Below are 22,566 nucleotides of genomic sequence, written 5' to 3'. Positions count from 1 at the left end.
CTGAAGCGGGGAGCTGGGATTTCAATTCCATGTGGGTGGCAGGGACCCAGGCACCTGAGCCGGCACTGCTGCCTCCTGCAGTCGCACACCCCAGGAAGCTGGAGTCTGGAGCTGGGAGTTCCACACAGCAGGACAGGAACCCAGCTACCGCCTGGAAGGAGGGGAGTGAGGACGTGCAGACCCCAGCCTCCCCCTGGTCTGCCCTCTGATCTCTGTCCTGGGCAGGACTTGCTGTGGGAGGTGCAGGCTGCAGGGTGTGTCCCCGGGAGCCCAGAGCTGAGGAACTAACAAAAAACGCCGCCTCATTTCCCAATCTCTCTCTTTCAGCCTCAACTCCTCCTTGAGCCGCTCCCACATCCCTTGGAGCACTGTCTTTTCCCCCTACTAGACAGGAAGCTTGCTGAGGGTGGGGAGGGCTGCCTGGCCCCTGGGTGCCTGGGACACAGTAGATGCTCAATAAATAGTGCGTGGGCCCAGCAGATGCTCTCAGCCCTCCAGGCACTGCTCCCATGTCCCCCCCCCCCCCCATCCTGCTGACTCCTGCTCAGCCCCCTCCCCGGCCGTGCAGACCCGGTGCTGCCTCCAGGCTCAGCAGTCAGCCCTGCTCCCGCAGCACCGCCTGCTTCCCCGCCACACCCCTCTGGATCGCCTCTGGACTCCTAGTCCAGCTGAGAATCCTATGGCGCTGCAGGGGAAACAGCCGCTGACATTTCTCCGGCACTCGCTCTGACCCCAGGTGGTAAGCGCCGTGGAGAGAGCAGCTCCTAAGGCTCCTTCCCGCCCTCTCCTGCCTGAGGTCCTGTTTGATAAACGAGGAAGCCTGGATTTCGACGTCTTCGCCCCGCTTTCTGTCTGTTGGCTTCTTTGTGTTCCATAGGCAGTTGCATCATGCTGGCTGGTGTGTTTCCTCGCACGGCTTCAGCCGTTTTAATATGCGAACAGCAACCTCGCTACGTCAGCACTGTTCTTTGGCTGCTGTGACGACTGGCCAGACTGAGGCACAGGATGGTTCAGGGACTGGCCTGACGTCACACAGCACAGCTGGATTTGAACCCAGGAGCTCTGGCTCCCATATCAATCGTAACAGGATGCCTGGGGTGGGGGCGGGTATGGAGGTACAGTGGGTTAGGCCGCCGCGTGGCGTGGGACAGCTGCCTTCCATATTAGGGTGCCAGTTCAAGTTCTGGCTGCTCCACTTCTTTGTTTGTTTGTTTTTTAATACAAATTTATTCATTTATTTGAAAGGCAGAGTTCTATAGAGAGAGGAAGAGGCACAGAGAGAGAGAGAGAGAGGTCTTCCATTTGCTGGTTCACTTTCCCACATGGCCGCAACATCTGGGGCTGGACCAGTCCAAACCTGGAGCTTATTTCGGGTCTCCCACGTGGGTACAGGGGCCTGAGCCCTTGGGCCATCTTCCACTGCTTTCCCAGGTGCATTAGCAGGGAGCTGGATCAGAAGCAGAGCAGCCGGGACTCGAACCAGGATTCCGATGTGAGATGCTGGCATTGCAGGCAGTGGCACAACACCTGCCCCCTCCTCCCAGGCAGCATTGTAACTGCTCACAAACACCTGCCCTGGCCCTGCTTTCTTTGAAACCTTAGCTCGCAGCTTTCTTGTCCCTGCCTGCGGCTCTCCCTACCCCCTAGCTCATAGCTGACGCTTCTGTTCTCAGCACGGGTGTCCCTGACCCGTCGCACCCGTGTGCTCCGCAGATAAATCCCCCCCACCTTTCCCCCCTCCTCCCTCGAGCCGCCGGATTGGATTCCGCAGCCGGCCCCCGGCCCCCACCCCCGACCCTGGGCGCTGATTGCTGCAGATTTATGCCCAGGCCAGAAATTGAATTCCTGTAAGTCACGGGAAGTGTCTCCCGAGCTCCCCGCGGCTCATTTTTACTTCTGACAAACTTCGGATGAGAGATGAAGCCTGGGCCCGTGTCTTTCCAGCGGCAGGGACCGCGGCGGCTGGGAAGTGACCTTGCAGGGGGGCGTTTGGCTCCTGGCCCCTTGCTTTTAGCACAGCCTGCGGGGGGCTGTGATGGATACAGCAGGCCTGCTCTGCGGGGCTGCGCGGGGCTGCGCGTGGCCCCGCCCCAGCTCCGAGGCCGAGTCAGTGCCAGCAGCCCGGTGAGGCTCTAATTAACTTCCCGTGGCCATGGCTGTGGCCGTGGCCGAGAGAACCTCCGCATCCATGGATGATTCCAGCACCTTGCCTCTCACCCCCTGCCCAAGGCCCGAAGGCTGGGGAGCGCGAAGCAGAGAAAGCAAGTGACAGATCTGAAAAGGGAAGAAACCCGTGTCGCCAGGAAGTTCTCTCTTGCTTGCCTTAAAGAAGAGACATCTGATGCAAATGTGGCTGCTTCCCTCGGTTCAAAAGCCCCTAAATATTAAAGACATGAACCCTTGATGTCTACAAAGAAAGGATCAAACAGGAATCTTTTTGAAAAGAGAAGGGCTCTTATGTGGCTGTGAACTTGTAGATCCCGCCTGTGGCAGGAATGCCGACAGAACACGGGATGTGGGAAGATGAAGAAGGAAGGCGTCCATTCATGTATTCACTCATTCAGGAAGTGTCCCTGGGGCCGCGGCTCTGGGCCAGGCCAGCCACCCGGCCTCGGGCTGGGGAAACGGGCTTCCACTTCCTACCCTTCAAAGCCAGCCGGGCATTGGACAAAACCCCTGACCGGTAGCCCTCAAGGCTGTCAAGGTCGTGAGAAAGCAAGACTGAGATGCCGCCCCGGACCCGGGACCGAGCAGAAGCCGTGACTCCTTGCGCTGTGCCGACCTGGATTGGATTCTGGACCAAAAAAGAACAAAAACAAACAAAAAGAAGACACAAATGAGGAAATGGGGAGCTTTCTAAGAAAGTCTGGCATTTCTAAAAAATATTCATTTATTTGGAGCCGGCGCCGTGGCTCAATAGGCTAATCCTCCACCTTGCGGCGCCGGCACACCGGGTTCTAGTCCCGGTTGGGGCGCCGGATTCTGTCCCGGTTGCCCCTCTTCCAGGCCAGCTCTCTGCTATGGCCAGGGAGTGCAGTGGAGGATGGCCCAGGTGCTTGGGCCCTGTACCCCATGGGAGACCAGGAAAAGCACCTGGCTCCTGGCTCCTGCCATCGGATCAGCGCGGTGCGCCGGCTGCAGCGGCGGCCATTGGAGGGTGAACCAACGGCAAAGGAAGACCTTTCTCTCTCTGTCTCTCTCTCTCACTGTCCACTCTATCAAAAAAAAAAAAAAATTCATTTATTTGAAAGAATAACAGAGAGAGAGAGAGAGAGAGAGAGCTCATCCATCTGCCGGTTCACTCCGCACCTGGATGGCTGCAGGAGCTGGATCTGGGCACCAGGGGCTCTCTCCTGGTCTTCCGCATGAGTAACAGGGGCCCCGGCACTTGGGCCATCTTCTACGGCCCTTCCAGGTGCCTTGGTAGGGAGCTAGACTGGAAGCAGAGAAGCCGGGTCTCAAACCAGCTCTCCGATGTGGGACACTGGCATTGCAAGTGCTGGCTTAGCCCGGTGCACCACGCTGGCCCCACAGTCTCGACTTCTGGGTAGGATGTGAGCGTGTCCCCTGAGGGTGCGTGTGCTGAAGCAGCGGTCAGGTGGGACTTAGTGGGAGTCAATTAGGTCACTGGGGCACTGCCTTCCAAAGAGCTTAATGCAGGTCCTGAGAGGCCTGGTGAGTTCCTACAAGTAGAGCAGGTTGTCATCCTGTCTTGCTTCCCTTCTTGCTGTGTCATCTCACCATTCTCGCGTGTTCTCCCATCACTGTGACACCACGCCCCAGAAGGCCCTCCCCAGGGACAAGTAGGTGCCAGCATCACGCCCAGGAGCCTCTAGTACTGGGAGCTGGGGTGGGCATTGGGCAGAGGGGCTAAGATGCCCCCATCCCATATCAGAGGACCTGGGTACTTGGCTTCTGATCCCAGCTTCCTACGAATGTACACCCTGGGAGGCAGCAGGTGACGGCTGAAGTCCTTGGCTCCCTGCCACCCACGTGGGAGAGCAAGATGGAATTCTGGGTGACTGGCTTTGTGGACATTTGTGAATCAGCAGATGGGAAGATCTCCACATTTCAGAGAAACAACAACAAATACAAATATTTAAAATGAACCAGGAGCTAAATAAATCTCTCTTCTTTATCAAATATCCAAGGACTCATACCCATGCGGAGGCAGAGAGCTTAAGAGAGGCACAGAGAGGGCTGGGCGTTGTGGGCACAGCAGGTTAAGCCGCTGCTTGGGACGCCCGCATCCCATACCGGAGTGCTGGCTCAAGTCCTGGCTGCTCCGCTTCCAATCCAGCTCCCTGCTAATGCGCTTGGGAGGCAGCAGAGGGTGGCCCAGGTGCTTGGTGCCTGCCACCCATGCGGGAGACCCGGGTGGAGCTCCAGGCTCCAGGCTTCAGCCTGGCCCAGCTCCAGCTATTGCAGGCCGAGGGGGAGTGAACCGGTGGAAGGAAGATCTCTCTGTCTCTTTCTCTCTCCCTCTGTCACTCCGCCTTTCAGATAAATCAATAACTGTGCCATTGGCAATCTGATGTCAGAGCCTTGAACACCCCTGGGTGTAAGTAACCAGCCGTGACTGGGGCTCAGGGACTGCCGTCTTCTGCTAAGGCTTGGGTGGCTTTGGAGGGTGAGAGGTTGTGTGGTCCTGCCAGCCTGGACAGCTTCTCAAGACAGGATGGGCTTATTTCTTTGGGAAGGATTGAATAAATGAATGGATGGAGTGATGGATGAATGAATGGGTGGCTGGACAGATGGAATGAATGACGTGCTGCTGGATGTACAGATGGATGGATGGACGGATAGATGACCCTTTGATGGATGCGCAGATCAATGAATGAGTGAGTGAGTGGCCTTGCAGCCATCCCCTGCCCCGACCCCTCCTCCAGCCACGAGCCTCTCTCTGACAAAGCCCCAGCTGTTGAGGCTGACGGAGGCGCCCGGCGACTCCCACCCCTTCAGCCGGGCACGGCTGAGCTGATGTCTTCTTTAAGGCCTGTCGAGCCTGTCACTCGGGGGGGATTTGCCCAGCACCGCAGGCTTTGACAAGGTCAGCCGGCTATTATCTCAAGCTCTCCAAAGGGATGCGCCCCCGTCACAGCGCAGACGCGCTAGACAAGCACGTCCCTGATCATTCACCATGGCCCCTTCTGCCATCCCGGCAGTGGGAGAGAAGCCGCTGCCGCCGCTGAGCCCGCAGGGCTGGCTGCAGCTTGATCGCAGCCCAGCTCTCCCTGTGAGGGACAGAAGCCAGGTCAGTTGCAGAGCCGGAGCTGTGAAGGTGTTTGCTCTCTGTCCCACCGGTCCATCAACATCCAGTCATTCAACAAACATTCTGCATGGGAGTCAGTGATGAATTGTCTGCCAAAGCAGATGAAACTCCCTGTCCCTGCTGGTTCCTGTCCAGGGGCAGAGGCAGGCTCCAGTCATACCAGGGCGATCCTAATGGCCGTTGTGACCTGAGCTTGGAGGAGAGGGACAGGGAAGGTACGGCAGAGCGATGCAGGAGTACATCAAAAGGTTTGCGGAAAATTGGAATTAAAAGATTATGTGGGAGGACTGGCATTGTGGCGCCGTGGGTTAAGCTGCTGCCTGTGATGCCGACATCCCATATGAGTGCCTGGTTCCCATCCAGCTCCCTGCTCATGCACCTAGGAAAGCAGCGGAGGATGGCCCAAGTGCTTGGGCCCCTGCACCCACGTGGGACACCCGGATGGAGTTCCAGGCTCCTTGTTTCGACCTGGCCCTGTCCTGGCTGTTATGGCCATTCAGGGAGTGAACCAGCAGCTGGAAGGTCTCTTTTCTCTCTCTGTCTCTCCCTTTCTCTCTGTAACTCTGCCTTTCAAATAAATAAATCTTTAAAACAAGATTATTTTGGTGCAAAAAAAAAATTTAAAGCCATGCAGTCTTTTCCTAACATACATTTTCCATGAAGTCTTTGAAGACTCCTTGTGTGCTGGAATCATAAGTTTTTTTTTTTATCAAAACCAGCTTATTTTAAAAATTTTATTTATTTATTTTTATTTGTTTGAGAAGCAGAGAGACAGAGACAGACAGAGAGAGGTCTTCCGTTGGTTCCCTCCCTAAAGCGTGCAACAGCAAGGGCTGGGCCAGACTGAAACCAGGAACTGGGGACTCCATCCAGGTCTCCCATGTGGGTGGCAGGGACCCAGATACTTGGGCCATCCCTTGCTGCCCACCTCCCAGGATGCACATGGGCAGGAAGCTGGAAGCAGAGGTGGAGCTAGGAGTTGAAGCCGGCACTGTGGCGTGGGTTGCAGGTGAAGTCCCAAGTGACGTCTCCATCACTCAGCCGAACAGCTGCTCTTCTGGGAGCCCATTTTGCATAACCCTCAGACAGACTGTGAAGCAGATGGCCCGGGTGTGAATCCTGGCTCCAGCACTTTGCCCAGGAGCCCTGACCTCTCTCTACCCTTGTTCATTCACTCACCAAAGCGCCTGTCTGGTTCAGGACACGCAGAGTGCTTGGAGCCGTGCAGGGCCCCGCCGCGTTGTAGGCTTGGTCCCCAGCGTGGTGGTGGGCAGTGATAGGACCTGGAAGGGCTCTGTTCAGTTGGGGGTGTGTGGCTTCAGAAGGGATTGTGGGAGCTCCACCACACGACCACTTCCTGTTTCACGCACTCCCGCCAGCCGCCGTTGTGGTCCACCCCACGGGCCTCACCACAGCCACATTGCTGCAGGTGTCCATGCCCTTGAATTTGCAGAACTTTGAGCTCTGTTACAAGAAGTTGCCTGTCTCAGGTATTTGTTCTCGTAATGAAAACCAGACCAAGGCCGGTGCCGCGGCTCACTAGGCTAATCCTCCACCTTGCGGTGCCAGCACACTGGGTTCTAGTCCCGGTCGGGGCGCCGGATTCTGTCCCGGTTGCCCCTCTTCCAGGCCAGCTTTCTGCTGTGGCCCGGGAGTGCAGTGGAGGATGGCCCAAGTGCTTGGGCCCTGCACCCCATGGGAGACCAGGAGAAGTACTTGGCTCCTGCCATCGGATCAGCACGGTGCGACGGCCGCAGCGTGCTGGCCGCGGCAGCCATTGGAGGGTGAACCAACGGTGAAGAAAGACCTTTCTCTGTCTGTCTCTCTCTCTCTCTCTCTCTCTCTCTCTCTGTCCACTCTGCCTGTCAAAAAAAAACTTAAAAAAAAAAAAAAGAAAAAAAACCAGACCAAGGCAGTGAGAGACAAATGTTAGGGGGAAAATGCACAAGATCCCTTGAGAGATGGGTCGTGTGTGTGTGTGTGTGTGTGTGTGGTACAGGCAGTGGAGGCTGCTTTGGGCAAGAGATATTGAGGCCTGAGGCCCGCCCCAGGACAGGGGAAGAGTTAGCCTGGCTGTGAGAGTGCCCAGAGGCCCAGCCAGTGCAAAGGCCTGGAGGTGGGGCAAAGCCATGACGAGTTATCAGAGGGAACCGGGCACTGGGAGCCTTGAGGATGAAACAGGAGTCCGCCCGCCCCGCCCCCAGCCAGTGCCCCTGCCCCTGGCCAGTTCTAGCAGGGATCCTCTGGGACAGGACCGCGTGAGAGCTGGGGGAGAGCAAGCGTCTTCTCCCATCCGTCCCCAGCTCTGCGGCACTGTCGGGCCGCCTTTGCCTCGTCGTCTGGCAGCCTCGGTCCCGACTCCATGACACTGCAAGGGATGCTGGCTTTATCACTTCTGCCAGGTCAGAGCATCCCAGTGTCTGCATCAAACTCAAACCGTGTGGACTTCCGGAACTTGCTGTACTGGCCTTCTGAGTGTTAAGTGAGTAAAAGCAACAGTAAGGATAGTACCGGGGGCACGTACAGCATGCTCTTGACTGTTCTCATGCTTGTACGTACCGGGGTGCTTCTAGAAGCTTCCACGAGGAAGGGGGAGTGTTTGGCACACTGGTTCCGATGCCTTGTGGAAAGTGCCTGGTTCAAGTGCTGCCTCCACTTCTAAGTCCAGCTTCCTGCTAATGTGCTTCCTGGGAGGTAGCAGATGATGCTCAAGTAGTTGGGTCCCTGCCACACATCTGGGAAACTTGTATTGAGTCCTACCTAAGCTTCCGCCTGGCCAAACCTCCACTGTTGAGGGCATTTGGGCCGGTGGATGGAGCTTGCATTTGCTCTCTCTGCCTTGCAAATACATAAATAAAACTTTAAAAAGTTCATGGAGAGGGCCGGCGCCGAGGCCCATTAGGCTAATCCTCTGCCTTGCGGCGCTGGCACACCGGGTTCTAGTCCCGGTTGGGGCACCGGATTCTGTCCCGGCTGCCCCTCTTCCAGGCCAGCTCTCTGCTGTGGCCAGGGAGTGCAGTGGAGGATGGCCCAAGTGCTTGGGCCCTGCACCCCATGGGAGGCCAGGAGAAGCACCTGGCTCCTGCCATCGGATCAGCCTGGTGCGCCAGCTGCAATGCGCCAGCCGCGGCGGCCATTGGAGGGTGAACCAACAGCAAAGGAAGATGTTTCTCTCTGTCTCTCTCACTGTCCACTCTGCCTGTCAAAAAAATAAAAAATAAAAAAATAAAAAGTTCATGGAGAGATGAACTTAAGACATGTAAGTTGATTTTGGTGCAATTTTGAAATCCATGCATTTCATAAAAAAAAAAAAAGATGCATGGATTCTTAAATGTTTGGCACCAAAATAAACTTGTCTCTTAATTCCACTTTCCATGAATTTTTTGAAGCCACTCTGGTATCTTAATTGGTTCGTCCAGCTCCCCACCCCCCATCTCCTGCTACCATGTAAGGTAGGGAAAGTTACCACGTCCATTTTGCAGATGAGAACCTGTGGCTCAGAGAGGTTAAAACAGCAAGTGAGTGGGCCGAACAGGACACGCACACAAGGACCCTTAGCAGCCGCCTGTACTCCCTCCGCTGAGTAGAATAAGGGAGCGAGAGGAAACGCGTCGTCTCTAGCGTAAGGAGCTTGTCCAGAAAGATGCAGGTGACATCACATGGGATCCTTTTTAGGAGGACCGTGGGAGAAATCCCTGTCTGTTCTTGGCACCAAAAATAGTTGAGCTTTCTCCTGAGCATCTGGTGTACTTTTGTTTCAGGACGCTGGGAACCGCAAAAGTGACCAGCTTTCTCTTTTTGAGTTGGCTGCTAAGCATCTTGGAGCCAAATTTACAACCCAGCCATATGCCGATGGGTCGGGCTTTGAAGGGTTGGGTTTTTCTTAGCTTCAATTCTAGCTCTATCTTATCCGCTCACTTTTGTTTTTTCTCTCTTCTCTCCTTTGCAAAAAAAAAAATTAAATTAAATTAAAGGAATTCTTAAAATTTTTGCAAAAATACATGTTCATTGCAGAAAAGTTGACAGAGATAAAAGATATAGATAAAAATCCCTGCTAGCCTCCAATTTTTTAAAAAAGATTTATTTATTTATTTGAAAGGCAGGGTTACAGAGAGAGAGAGAAAGATCTTTCATCCGCTGGTTCACTACCCAAATGGTCATAACAGCTAGGACTGAGCCAGGCTGAAGCCAGGAGCCAGGAGTCAGGAGCTTCTGAGTCTCCCACATGGGTGCAGGAGCCCAAGCACTTGGGCCATCCTCTGCTGCTTTCCCAGGTGCATTAGCAGGGAGCTGGGTCAGAAGTGGAACAGCTGGGACTAGAACTGGCGCCCATTTAGGATGCTGGCACTGCAGGCCAGGGCTTTAACCCACTGAGCCACAGCACCGGCCCCTAACCCCCAATTTTTAATGACTGAATAGTATTCCAGCCTATGGAAACAACTTTTAAATCATTCCCCCTAAGCGTACCTCAAAAAGTTCATGAACAGGGGCAGGTGCATCCCATATTGGAGTGCTTGTTTGAGTCCCAGCTGCTCCGCTTCCGATCCACTTCCTTGCTAACACAGCTGGAGGAGGTGGAAGATGGTCCAAGTTGTTTGAGTCCCTGCCTCCCACGTGGGAGACCCGGACGGAGCTCCTGGCTCCTTCCTGGCTTCAGCCTGGCCCAGCCCTGGCCGTTGTGACCATTTTGGGGAGTGAACCAGCAGATGGAAAATCAGTTTTTCTCTCTCTCCCCCTCTGTCACTCTGCCTTTCAAATTAGTAAATCTTAGAAACAAAACAAACAACAACAAAAAACTTGTTGCTCCAAAGTAAATTCATCTCTCTAAAAAAAAGTCCAGGGTCGGTGCTGTGGTGCAGTGGGTTAAAGCCCTGGCCTGCAGCACCAGCATCCCATATGGGCACCAGTTTGAGTCCAGGCTGCTCCAGCTCCCTGCTAATGCACCTGGGAAAGCAGTGGAAGATGGCCCAAGTGCTTAGACCCCTGCACCCATGTGGGAGACCTGGAAGAGGCTCCTGGCTCCTGGCTTCGGACCAGCTCAGCTCCGGCCTTCGCAGCTATTTGGGGGAGTGAACCAGTGGGTGGAAGACCTCTCTCTCTGTCTCTCTCTCTCTGCCTCTCTTTGTGACTTTGTCTTTCAAATAAATAAAATTAAATTTAAAAAAATTTAAAAAAAGATCAGGGACAGTGGAAAAAAATTTTTTTTGAAACCCATGCATAGTCTTTTCCACATTTTCCAGGAACTTTTTGAAGATTCCTCATACGCACCGATTTCAAACATTTGGTATGCAGATAAACTCATTTTTTCATTCCATTGTCTATGAACTTCTTCAAGGACCCTTGCACTGTCAGTCAATTGGAAGAAAAAAAATTGTAGTCCTCTGATTTGAAACAGTGCTTTCACAACCATCCTTGTTACAGTGTGGATTGCTTGGCTGTGGGCTTCGAAGGGCTGAATAATTCTCAGTTTCCAGTTGGCAGGGTAAAATGTAAGTGCAGAAACCCTAACCTGTGTCTGTGGATTGGCAGCGTGCCTTCCAGAAACATCTAATCCCTGCTCTCGTCCTTAATTGGAGCTATCTTGTGGTATTTTACATATCCTTGTAAACCACTTAACAGTTTTCTCTGGAACAAGCCAGGGTACAAATAAATATATAAGCCTCAAGCCACCATTGCTTCCTGATTAAATTATCCAGCCCCAAACACAATAATATCCTCCTTTGATTAAGAGGCAGCTGCTTGCGAGTCTCCGATAGCCGGCGCTCAACGCATGGCTGCCCTCAGGACTCTGTAGCGATCTCTGTGCGAGGGGAGCATCAGGAATTGTTTTTTATTTATTTATTTATTTTTATTTATTTGAAAGAGTTACACAGAGAGAGGAGAGGCAAAGTCTTCTGTCCGATGGTTCACTCCCCAGATGGCCGCAACAGCCGGAGCTGCACCGATCCGAAGCCAGGAGCCAGGAGCTTCCTCCAGGTCTCCCATGCAGGTGCAGGGGCCCAAGTTCTTGGGCCATCATCTACTGCTTTCCCAGGCCATAGCAGAGAATCGGAAGTGGAGCAGCCAGGACTCGAACCGGTGCCCATATGGGATGCCGGCGCTTCAGGCCAGGGCGTTAACCCACAGCACCACAGCGCCGGCCCCCAGTAATTGTTTTTTGAATCCCAATGTCAGCGCTGGAACTGTATGAGGATACTTGAGAAACTTCGTGGAAAACTAGAATTAAAGGTGTGAGTTTATTTTGATGCACAAAGATGTTCTGGTGCAAACAATGTGGAAACCGTGTCTTTTTTTTTTTTTTTTTTTTTTTGACAGGCAGAGTGGGCAGTGAGAGAGAGACAGAGAGAAAGGTCTTCCTTTGCCGTTGGTTCACCCTCCAATGGCCGGTGTGCTGCAGCCGGTGCACCGGGCTGATCCGAGGGCAGGAGCCAGGTGCTTCTCCTGGTCTTCATGCCCCCCCCCCCCATGTGGGTGCAGGGCCCAAGCACTTGGGCCATCCTCCACTGCACTCCCTGGCCACAGCAGAGAGCTGGCCTGGAAGAGGGGCAACCGGGACAGAATCCGGCACCCCGACCGGGACTAGAACCCGGTGTGCCGGTGCTGCTAGGCAGAGGATTAGCCTATTGAGCCGTGGCACCGGCCTGGAAACCGTGTCTTAATAAAACAGTATGCACAGACTTCAAAAGCCTTTTTGCACCAGAAATAAACTCATAATTCCATTTTCCATGAACTTTACATATTGGACATTACAATATTTTTAAAGATTTATTTTATTTATTTGAAAGGCAGAGGGGGAGAGAGAGATTCCATCTGCTGGTTCATTCCCCAAATGGTTGCAACGGCCAGGGCTGGACCAGACTAAAGGCAGGAGCCAGGAACTCCATCCAGGTCTCCCACAAAGGAGGCAGGGGCCCAAACACTTGGGCCATCTTCTGCTGCTTTCCCAGGTGCATTAGCAGGGAGCTAGATTGAAAGTAGAGCAGCTGGGATTCGAACCGTCACTCATATGGGAGGCTGGTGTTGCAGGTAGTGGCTTAACCCACTGTGCCATAGCAACTGCCCCTAAATTTTTCTTCTTTAGTTTATTTGAAAGGCAGAGAGAGAGAGACAGCACCCTCCTTTGTTGGTTCACTCTCCAACTGTCCACAGCAGCCAAGATGGAGAAATCTGGGAATGAGTAACTCCATCCAGGTCTCCCACATGGGTGGCAGGGACCCAACTACTTGGGCCAACACTGTTGTCTCCCGGGGCCGGCGTTAGCAGGAAGCTGGAGTCGGGGGCAGCAGAACCAGGAATCGAACCCAGGCCCTGGAATGCGGAGCACGGGCATATTAACCACCAGGCTGAACATCTGCCTTTCCACAGATTTTTTTGAAGAAACTGTGAGACAATGACCCCAGGACCAACAGCGAGAACAGTTTCTCCGGCGTGTTTCGTGCTCATTTAATCCTGGAGCCGGCAGGCAGCCTGGCGCTTAATTGGGGCAGCGGCCTCCGAGAAAGCATTTGAAAAACCCCAGCCAGAAGAGATGATTTGAGGAACAGCTACTTGAGTGCCTCTCTCGCCCTCTTGGAGCCCGTTAGCAGGAAGATTAAACTTGGAATCAGAAGCTTAGCGCGTGAGAGCGGCTGGCTTCTACAGTGCATCGGCCGTGTCTGGGCTGACACAGGCTGCTTCCCTGGAGATTTCTGTACCGGAGGGACCCCTGTGGCCTGGCAGCTGCTGGGTCAAGCACTTTTCTTGAGATGGACCAATCTACCCCTGGGGCTCTGACCTCCAAGGGTCCATCACTTTGGTGGCTAGCTAGCTACACCTTCGTCTGGGCGAGCTGGCGTGGGGACTGTCCAATGCTGAGCCTTCCAGGATGTTCGGTTGCCTGCCTCCCAGGGACATGAACTTGCCTGTGTATTTGAACTTAAGCCCACTGGGCGAATCTCAGGATCTCAGAGTGGTGAGATTCGGCAGCCAAACCCTAGGCATTTAATTACACGGCTGCAGAGAACACTCCGGTGAGGTGCGTCCAACGCAGGCGATTATTTTGGGAAAGCCACGGAGGCTTTCTTCCCCTGCCACTTAAATCTTGCTTCCCTTTTACAATTCAATATTTCATGTGTTGGGAGAAAATGTCTTGTTTGCTTCAAAGGACACGCTAGGAAATGTAGGAAGGACATGTTAATTATGTTGAACTGGGCTGCTTTGTCTCAACACAAATGAGGATCTTGGGGGGCTTCCGTCCTAATTGTTTGGGGCTCAGAGCCAAGGGGAGCGTGAGCCTGGGCTCATGTTCACTGGTTTTGCTTTGTGTTGTGTTTTAAAAATTGGATTTGTCATGAAAGGAGGTGAAGCTAATTCCGATTCTCCCAGAACCCAGAAGGAAGGCTTTCTTAGGCTCTTGAGGGGAGGATTTGAAATTGCTGCAATTTAATTTTTTTTGTTTTACTTGAAAGCAGAGAGACAGAGACAGACAGATCCTTCATCTGCTGGTTCACTCCCCCAAAGCCCGCAACACCTGGGGCTGGGGCCAGGCCAAAGCCAGGAGCGTGTAACTCCATCCAGGGCTCCCACGTGGCTGCCAGGGACCCGGGTACTTGAGCCAGCACCGGCAGCTTCCAGAGGTGTACAGTAGCAGGAGGCCAGAGGGCTTTCTGTGTGGATTTAGGTACCCACGGCGGGTCCTGGGACACGAGAGACTACTGTCATCGCCTAGGAGCTATTCCTGGGCTGAAGCAGTGTGGGGGGCAGGGAAGCAAGGGAAGTGGGAGAGGACGCTCGTGCTGTGCTGTGGCCAACTGGGGCGCAGTCCCAGCGGGCTCCCCTGGGAGACCTCATGCACCTTGCACTTTAAAATTCTCCCACTGCTTATCCTAGCACCTGTGAGTCACTGTTGAGGACTGCTGGGTGGGAGGTACCGTGGTCTGTTGTTAGCCACAGGGGATTGGCTCCAGGAACCCCCAAGGCTTCCCAGATCTGCAGATGCTCAGTCCCTTCTAGAAAAATGGCGTCGTGTTGGCACAGAATCCTGTCTACTTCAAGTCCTCTCCAGATGACTAGATGACCCAGGTACCTACTACGACGTCGGTGCTGTGGACGTTGTTATGCCTGTGTTGTGAACGGAATCGTGACAAGAAAAATAGTCTGCGCATGTTCAGCACAGGTGCAATTTCCTTTTTAAAAATCATTATTTGAGAAAAAGAGAGAGAGAGAGAAAAAGAGAGAGAGAGAGCACTTCCACCTGCTGGTTCGCTCCCCAAATGCCTGCAACAGCCAGGACTGGGCCTGGTTGAAGCCTGCAGCCAGGAGCTCCATCCAGGTCTCCCCTATGGATAGCAGGTACCCAAGAACTAGAGCCATCACCTGCTGCCTCCCAGGGTCTGCTTTAGCAGGGAGCAGGACGGGAAGGCAGAGCTGGGAACTCTGTCCTGCGTGGGGCATGGGTGCCTTAGTCCCCTGAATGTTCCTGACACGTGGTTGGACCTCTGGCTGCAGAACTCACAGCTAAGGAGGGCTGAGCATACTTCTTGCCTGCCCAGCGCAGAGGCAGAATGGACTCTGAGCCCAAGAGACGGCTCTGGCACAGGGAGTCCTGGGTGCTTCTGCAGGGAGTGTTGGTCCCACTCAGCTCCTTCCTGGGTGCGGGAAAGGCTAAGAATGTGAGTTACCATGTTCTTCCACGAGGGAGACGTGGTCTCATTGAGATGGGGTTCTCCCCGCGTCTGTAGGCACAGAGAATGACTCATTACAATGGCTTCAGACGGCGCTTATGAATGGTTTGTTTTTCTTATAAATTAGCAGAGGAGTCAAGCTCATGTGTACAGTAGTATCATTTGCTTGCACTCCAACAAGCGTTCAAAAAAAGCATTTTATTGAGTGGGAGAGAGCAACAGGTGGGATAATAGCTGGAGTCTTGTCTCCTTGGTTGCCCCTAACAGCCAGCCTGGCTTATCTGTGCCAGGGCTTGTGGGAAGGGAATGGCTGTGAAATGCTGCTTTGTTTCTCTGAAAGACACCTGGCTTTTAACCAGACCTGCTTCCGTGCCTGTAAGCAGGCATCCTAGGTCAGACCTGAATCTTCTACCTCCTGCCTCAAGGACCACCACCCGTGGGCCACCACCCATGGTGGCTTGCCTGGACCCACGCGGTCCCCTGTCGCGCAGCAGCCAGCAGTCACCATGAACGCCAGGCACGTCCTTCCACGCTCGGAATCCTGCATCGGGGGCTGGCGCTGTGGCGCAGTGGGTTAAGCCGCTTCCCGTATCAGAGTCTTTGCCACGCTGCCTCTAATCCAGCTCCTGCCAAGGTGCTTGGGAAGGCAGCAGAAGACGGCGTAAGTACTTGGGCCCCTGCTGTCCAGGTGAGAGACCCAGATGGAATTCTTGGCTCCTGACTTTGGCCTGTCTAGCCCTGGCTGTTGTGGTCATTTGGGGAGTGAACCAGCAGATCAAAGATCTCTCTCTCTCTCTCTCTCTTTCTCTCTCTCTCTGTCTCCCTCCCTTCCTCCTTTCCTGAATGCCTTTATTTGAGAGGCAGAATTACAGAGAGAGGGAGAGATAGAGGTCTTCCATCTGCTGGTTCACTCCCTAGATGGCCGCAACAGCTGGAGCTGGGCCGATCTGAAGCCAGGAGCCAGAAGCTTTGTCCGAGTCTCCCATGTGGGTGCAGGAGCCTAAGCACTTGGATCAGGTTCCACTGCTTTCTCAGGCATATTAACAAGGAGCTGGATCAGAAGTGGAGCAGCCGGGACTCAAACCAACTCCCATATGCGATGCCGGCACTGCAGGCGGTAGTTTTACCCACTGTGCCACAGTGCTTGCCCTCAAATAAATAAATTTTTTTAAAAATATTTATTTATTTGCTTGAAAGACAGAGTTGCAGAGAGAGAGAGAGGTCTTCCATCCACTGGTTCACTCCTCAAATAGCTGCGATGGCCGGAGCTGTGCCGACCCGAAGCCAGGAGCCAGGAGCTTCTTCAGGGTCTCCCATGTGGGTGCAAGGGCCCAAGGACTTGGACCATCTTCTACTGCTTTCTCAGGCTACAGCAGAGAGCTGGATCAGGAGTAGAGCAGCCAGAACTTGAACTAGCACCCAATAGGATGCCAGCGCCGCAGGCAGTGGCTTTACCTGCTATGCCATAGCGCTGGCCCTCAAATAAACAAATCTTAACAAAGATTTCTCCGTGGCTCCCATCTCACTCAGAGCAGAAACCAAAGCCCTCACTGCAGCCCACAAGACCCAACACAGTCCCTGCATTGCCTCCCGGCCCTCATCAACCTCTACTTACCCCCTGCTCGCTCTGCTGCGACCACAGCAGTCCCCTCCATTTTCCCAAACACACCAGGTATGGTCCTGCCTCAGGGCCTTTGCACGGCCTTTGGTTGGGAACACCCATCCCTAGATGTTCACACGGTTCTTCCCTTACCCCCTCGGGTCTTCATGTAAATGGCGCATAGAGTTGCAACCCTGAACCACCCAGCCCCATTGTCCCCCACCCCCATCCCTGTCCCTGCATTGCTTCTGTCTTAAAGGTGATTGTGATCTTGAAGTGTGGACTTGACTTACTTATCTCCTTGCGCTATAATAAAAGCCCATGCAGGAGCTTGTGTATGGACGTGTGTGCGTGAGAACGAATTACGTCTTGGGGAAGGGCCTGAGTCCCATGATTCCTCGCTGTCTTCCTTAACCTCTCCCCCACCTCGGTCTTGTCCACTGTAAAATGGGGCTCCTTGAAGAAGGATCACATCACACCAGGCCCTCAGCACGTGGTCCCGCGCATGCCAGGTGTTCTGCAAAGGGCATCGGCCATCTCTCGGGTCCCCTTCCTCTCCCCGGGAAGGGCGAGAGGAGCCCCCTCCGAGCTCCTGTTCTCCCTGCAGACTCTCTTCCAGAGCCCAGAAGAAGGCTGGCAGCTGTACACCTCGGCCCAGGCGCCCGATGGGAAGTGCATCTGCACGGCCGTGATCCCCGCCCAGAGCACCTGCTCCCGCGATGGCCGGAGTCGAGAGCTGCGGCAGTTGATGGAGAAGGTGAGAACCTTCTAGTTCCCTGGAGGGGGCGGTGAAACCCCCTACCCCTCCAACTCCCACCCATCCAGATCAGCCTGGGCTGGTTTATTCAGAGATATTTTATCCAATATCTGTGCAGCACTGCCTTGGAAGAGAAGCCAAGCTCCTGGGGGGTTGGGAAGGCAGACGTGCCCAGTGGCAGCATCTGAGTCCCAACCATGCAAGTCCCCTGCAGCCCTCAGTGGGCGCAGATTCAACTGCGTCCTGTGCGCCTTGTGGGGCTCTCAGCCACACCCCACCTTCCTGCTCTGATCATGGTTTAAGACCTCCCCAAGGATAATTTTGTGCCCCTTTTAGACTGATTCCCATCCTTCCAATTGTTTCTTTTTATTAAAGATTTTATTTATTTGAAAGAGTTTCAGAGAGCAGTACAGAGAGAGGTTTTCCATCTGCTGGTTCACTCCCCAGATGGCCGCAACAGCTGCGCTGATCCGAAGCCAGGAGCCAGGAGCTTCTTCCAGGTCTCCCACGCAGGTGCAGGGGCCCAAGCACTTGGGCCATCTTCTACTGCTTTCCCAGGCCACAGCAGAGATCAGAAGAGGAGCAGCCAGGAATAGAACTGGCACCCATATGGGATGCTGGCACTTCAGGCCAGGGCTTTAACCTGCTGCGCCACAGCGCCAGCCCCTAACTGTCTCTGATGTGGGTAGAAAAAGAGACCAGCAAGCTCCCACCCTCGTTCACTAGGGAGGAAGCTGAGGCTTGGCTGAGAGGACAAGAGAGTTCATCAGCACTGACATCTCCCACCCAGTAACTCTGCAGGGTCCCACCCTGCCCACACCCCCAGAGCTTTGGGACTCCTTCCCCCAGTCATGGGGCATGCAACATGGTGTCTTCTGATTGTTGACAAGGGCTACGAAAATGTGCTGGGGCATTCAGGGTGGGTGCCAGGCTGTACGGTTTCTGACAGCACCCAAGACTCACATCAACAATCGTAGAGGGAAGTCTGTATTTCAGGTTGTGTCTGAATCAGTTAACCTTAGCCAGCTGGGAGTCTGCCTTGGGCCAGGTAAGGGCTACCGCAGCCAGGTGAGCCCCACCCCAATCAGGTAGAGTCCACGTCAGCCAGGTGGGGTCTACCTTAACCAGCGGAGATCCACCTTTGTCAAAAGGGATTCACCTTAGCCAGGTGGGAGGCACTGTAGCCAAGTGGAGGTGGGAGCTATGAGCCCTCGGGCTGGGTCAGCAGAGGCCAGGGCTAGGGGACTAAAGTTCGTTTATTCAGCCTAAAGGTATTCACTGAGCATGGCCTTTGGGCCAGTGCTGGGCACTGAGGCTTCAGCTATGGACAAGCTAGACCCCACCTGAGGGAGACCGATGGATAGGAACATTCTAGATAGCAGTCACCGCTGGGAAGAGTTAAGGGGAGAGTGGGTGCATGACTACTTGAGACGCAGTGGTCAGGGAAGCCACTCCGGGGAGCTGGCGGAAGAGGAGGGGAACAGAAAGCCAGACAGAGGAATCTCCGCGTGCAGATGCTGTGAGGTGGGAAAGAGCTTAGCGTCTGTGGGAAAGGAGTTGGTTGGCGTGGCGTGAACCACAGAGCAGCCCATTTAGGTGCAGCACCAGCCAGCGTGCAGGATCTTTGGACAGCTGACCTCCTTGCTGCTGTGTGGAGAGCTGCCTGCAGGGGTGAGGGCAGAGGCAGAGAGACTGGGGAGGAGGGGAGAGGTGGAGAGGACGGACGAGGCTGCACCCAGGAGGAGCGAGGATGCGTGGATTGGACTTGCTGTCCTGGAAGACCAGGACAGAGAAGTTTCTCTGGGTGTTTGTCCCAGTCTGGCCTTCTCCGTGGCATCTCTGGGTTTGGGGGGGTGGGGCGCGGAGTTTGGTTTTCCTGAACCTGTTGCGATTCCTAGGTGCAGAACGTCTCCCAGTCCATGGAGGTCCTTGAGCTGCGTACATACCGGGACCTGCAGTACGTGCGCAGCATGGAGACCCTCATGCGGAGCCTGGATGCGCGGCTCCGGGCGGCCGACGGGTCCCTCTCCGCCAAGAGCTTCCAGGTGGGTCTTTCTGGTTCATGCCAGAGGTTAAGGGAGTGACCGGGATGGGTGCCCATTAGTTAGTTCCAAGAGTGGGGTGCACAATGAGCCGAATGTGGAGGGCCAGGTGTGCGTCCGAGATAAAGGCGTGGTTACGGATCGGAGGTGGGGGCTGTGAGTCAGGGTTGGCGACATGCCGTATTGGTCGGCAGGAGCTGAAGGACAGGATGGCGGAGCTGTTGCCCCTGAGCTCGGTCCTGGAGCAGTACAAGGCGGACACGCGGACCATCGTGCGCCTGCGGGAAGAAGTGAGGAATCTCTCCGGCAGCCTCGCCGCCATCCAGGAGGAGATGGGCGCCTACGGGTATGAGGACCTGCAGCAGCGGGTGATGGCTCTGGAGGCCCGGCTGCATGCCTGCGCCCAGAAGCTGGGTATGCTTGACCCTTGACCCTGACCCCTGACCTCCCTCCCTACTCCCAATACCACCTGGGCACAGAGCTGACCTCTGACTTCCAAACTTCAACTCTCAACCTTCCTACCGGGAATCTGGAAATGACCTTAACCCTTGACCTCCAACCTCTCGTCCTCAACCTGGCTCCTCGCTCCCCCGTGGCCCCAGCTGTTCCCAATTGGATGACACCTCACCCCTCTTCCTTCTCCTGGCTCTGCCCATCCCTCCACCCTCATCCCACCCTGTTCCTGCTCCCTCAGGCTGCGGGAAGCTGACTGGGGTCAGTAACCCCATCACCATTCGGGCCATGGGGTCCCGCTTCGGCTCCTGGATGACGGACACAATGGCTCCCAGCGCGGACAGCCGGGTGAGTGACAGTGCCCACACCAGGAGTCAGAGCCTGGACTGCCCATGCGTGCTCAAGGGTTCCACTCCAGTAACTCTTTGTGACCCCAGGGGTCCTGGGTCCCCGGGGTGCTTCGACCTCCCCTTGAGTGCCTCGGACCACCAAGTGACCCCTCTAGACTTCTAGATACTGAGTACTGCTGAGCAGTCCCAGGGACAAACGCATCCCCAAGGACTCGTGACCCCTGCCCCAGCACTGCTTAGTGACCTTTGGACTGCCCATGACCTCCGTGGTTGTGATTCTGCATCCCCTAGACATGAACCAGCCTTGAACTTCCCACTGCCTGTCGGTAACAGTGACCTTTGCAGCCGACACTGGTTCACTGGGTGGCCATGAAGACAGTGGAGATCATAGATTGCCCCCTGGGGTTATGGCAGTGCAGCCATAATCAGACTTGGATTTGCGCTCCAGTTCCACCACTTCCTAACCAGAGAGCCTTGGGTCGGTTCCTTAATGTCTCCAACCCTACTTTCCTTATCTTCAAAATGGTCATGGTAATGACAGCACTGGCTTTTGAGATTCCTACTCAATGACAAGGGCACCCGTGCACGCCGATTAACAGGAGGAAGATGTCAGCACTATCTTATTATCACAGGGGCTAACAATGGGCAGTGAGTTTTAAGTGACCTCTTACCCGCCCCCGCCAACGGCTGTCCAGGGACCACTAACCATCTAAAGCCTAATGACCTGTGAAGTCCTGGGCCCAGTGGGTCCCCAGGGACACCAGTTCTCTCCGATCCTCTGGGGTCAGGCTCCATCTACTAGTGTGTGTGTTAAGACCAACAGGGCTCCTAATCACTGGGTCTAGGACTGGTCATGGCTGGCCAGCAGAAGTCACACAGTGCCCTGACTGTGATCCCTAACGACTGTGGTTGAATCCTGAGTGGTTGCTGGGACCTGTGGGTCCCCTCACTGACCAGTGGCTGTCCTCGTAGGTCTGGTACATGGATGGCTATTACAAGGGCCGGCGGGTCCTGGAGTTCCGCACCCTGGGAGACTTCATCAAAGGCCAGAACTTTATTCAGCACCTGCTGCCCCAGCCATGGGCAGGCACGGGCCACGTGGTCTACAATGGCTCCCTGTTCTACAACAAGTACCAGAGCAACGTGGTGGTCAAATACCACTTCCGTTCACGCTCCGTGCTGGTGCAGAGGAGCCTCCCCGGGGCCGGCTACAACAACACCTTCCCTTACTCCTGGGGGGGCTTCTCGGACATGGACTTCATGGTGGACGAGAGCGGGCTCTGGGCCGTCTACACCACCAACCAAAACGCGGGCAACATCGTGGTCAGCCGGCTGGACCCGCACACCCTGGAAGTCGTGCGCTCCTGGGACACCGGCTACCCCAAGCGCAGCGCCGGTGAGGCCTTCATGATCTGCGGTGTGCTCTATGTGACCAACTCCCACCTGGCGGGGGCCAAGGTCTACTTCGCCTACTTCACCAACACGTCCAGCTACGAGTACACGGATGTGCCCTTCCACAACCAGTACTCTCATATCTCCATGCTGGACTACAACCCCCGCGAGCGCGCCCTGTACACCTGGAACAATGGCCACCAGGTGCTCTACAACGTCACCCTCTTCCATGTCATCAGCACCGCCGGGGACCCCTAGGTGCGCCGCCGCGGCTCAGGCTGCCCCAGCGAGGGCCACCGGGGGCCCGCCCTGCTCTGCCTGTGTCCCCTCAAGTTTCTCTGTCCGTCGTGTCGCCTCGCCCCTGTCCTGTGCTTTTTCTTGTCCCAGCTTTCGTTCTCTGCCTATTTCTATCAGTGCTTTTTCTCAATTTTGTGTCGTCTCCTTTATCGACCTCTGCTTTTGATACTCCACTGGTCTTTCTGCCTTCTTATTGATGTCCCCCTTTCTTTTTATCGATCGGGCCTCCTCTGCCTCTCTCTCTCTCTCCTCTTTCCCCACTCTCTTTGCTTCCCACCCGTTCCTCATCCCTGGCTCCTCACCTCCACCCTCCCACCCCCAGGAGTTGACTGCATGGATTTCCTTCTTTTTTTATTTACACTTTTTCTTTCCGGGTTGCTGGAATAAACGGGACCTTTGACATTTGATGCTGTGGTTGCTGCGTGTGTCCAGGGGAGGCAGACGTGGAGGTGGGGGCCAAGTCCAAGCCTAGAGACCCATCTCCGTCGGGCCCCCTCACTCCGTGACTTGGCTAAGTGACCTGGGGCCAGCAAGCCCAGCATGGGGCTGGGGGAGCCGGGGAAACCCACCCCTCCCCAGGGCGAGCCCTTTCTGGAGGTGGGTGAGCACAACCCAATAGTTGTTTTCGATCGAAAGCAATTCGCTTAAAAGCAATTTGATCAAAACAACCGAGAATTCTATCACGACGACAAAAATTGGCCCCAGATGAATATTCTCTGCTGCTGGCTTTTCAACCCATCG

At 54.8% G+C, this 22,566-nt stretch overlaps 1 protein-coding gene across 2 annotated transcripts in view; it reads left to right on the top strand.

Annotated features, from left to right (window-relative positions):
* OLFM2 (olfactomedin 2) overlaps positions 1-22,232 on the top strand; it is a 56,510-nt gene extending 34,278 nt beyond the window's left edge. For both annotated transcript variants that reach the window (XM_017338787.4, XM_017338786.4), the window contains exons 2-6: positions 17,142-17,291; positions 19,190-19,336; positions 19,528-19,747; positions 20,028-20,134; positions 21,109-22,232. In XM_017338787.4, the coding sequence (XP_017194276.4) occupies positions 17,142-17,291; positions 19,190-19,336; positions 19,528-19,747; positions 20,028-20,134; positions 21,109-21,786 (1,302 nt within the window). In that variant the 3' untranslated portion in view covers positions 21,787-22,232. The remainder of the gene's footprint in view (positions 1-17,141; positions 17,292-19,189; positions 19,337-19,527; positions 19,748-20,027; positions 20,135-21,108) is intronic.
* Positions 22,233-22,566: the final 334 nt, after the last annotated feature.

This window comes from Oryctolagus cuniculus, chromosome 16 (assembly GCF_051225735.1).
Source record: "Oryctolagus cuniculus isolate XC-2025 breed Fujian yellow rabbit chromosome 16, ASM5122573v1, whole genome shotgun sequence".
NCBI classification, from domain to species: domain Eukaryota; kingdom Metazoa; phylum Chordata; class Mammalia; order Lagomorpha; family Leporidae; genus Oryctolagus; species Oryctolagus cuniculus.
This window is presented reverse-complemented; position numbering and strand designations above follow the sequence as displayed.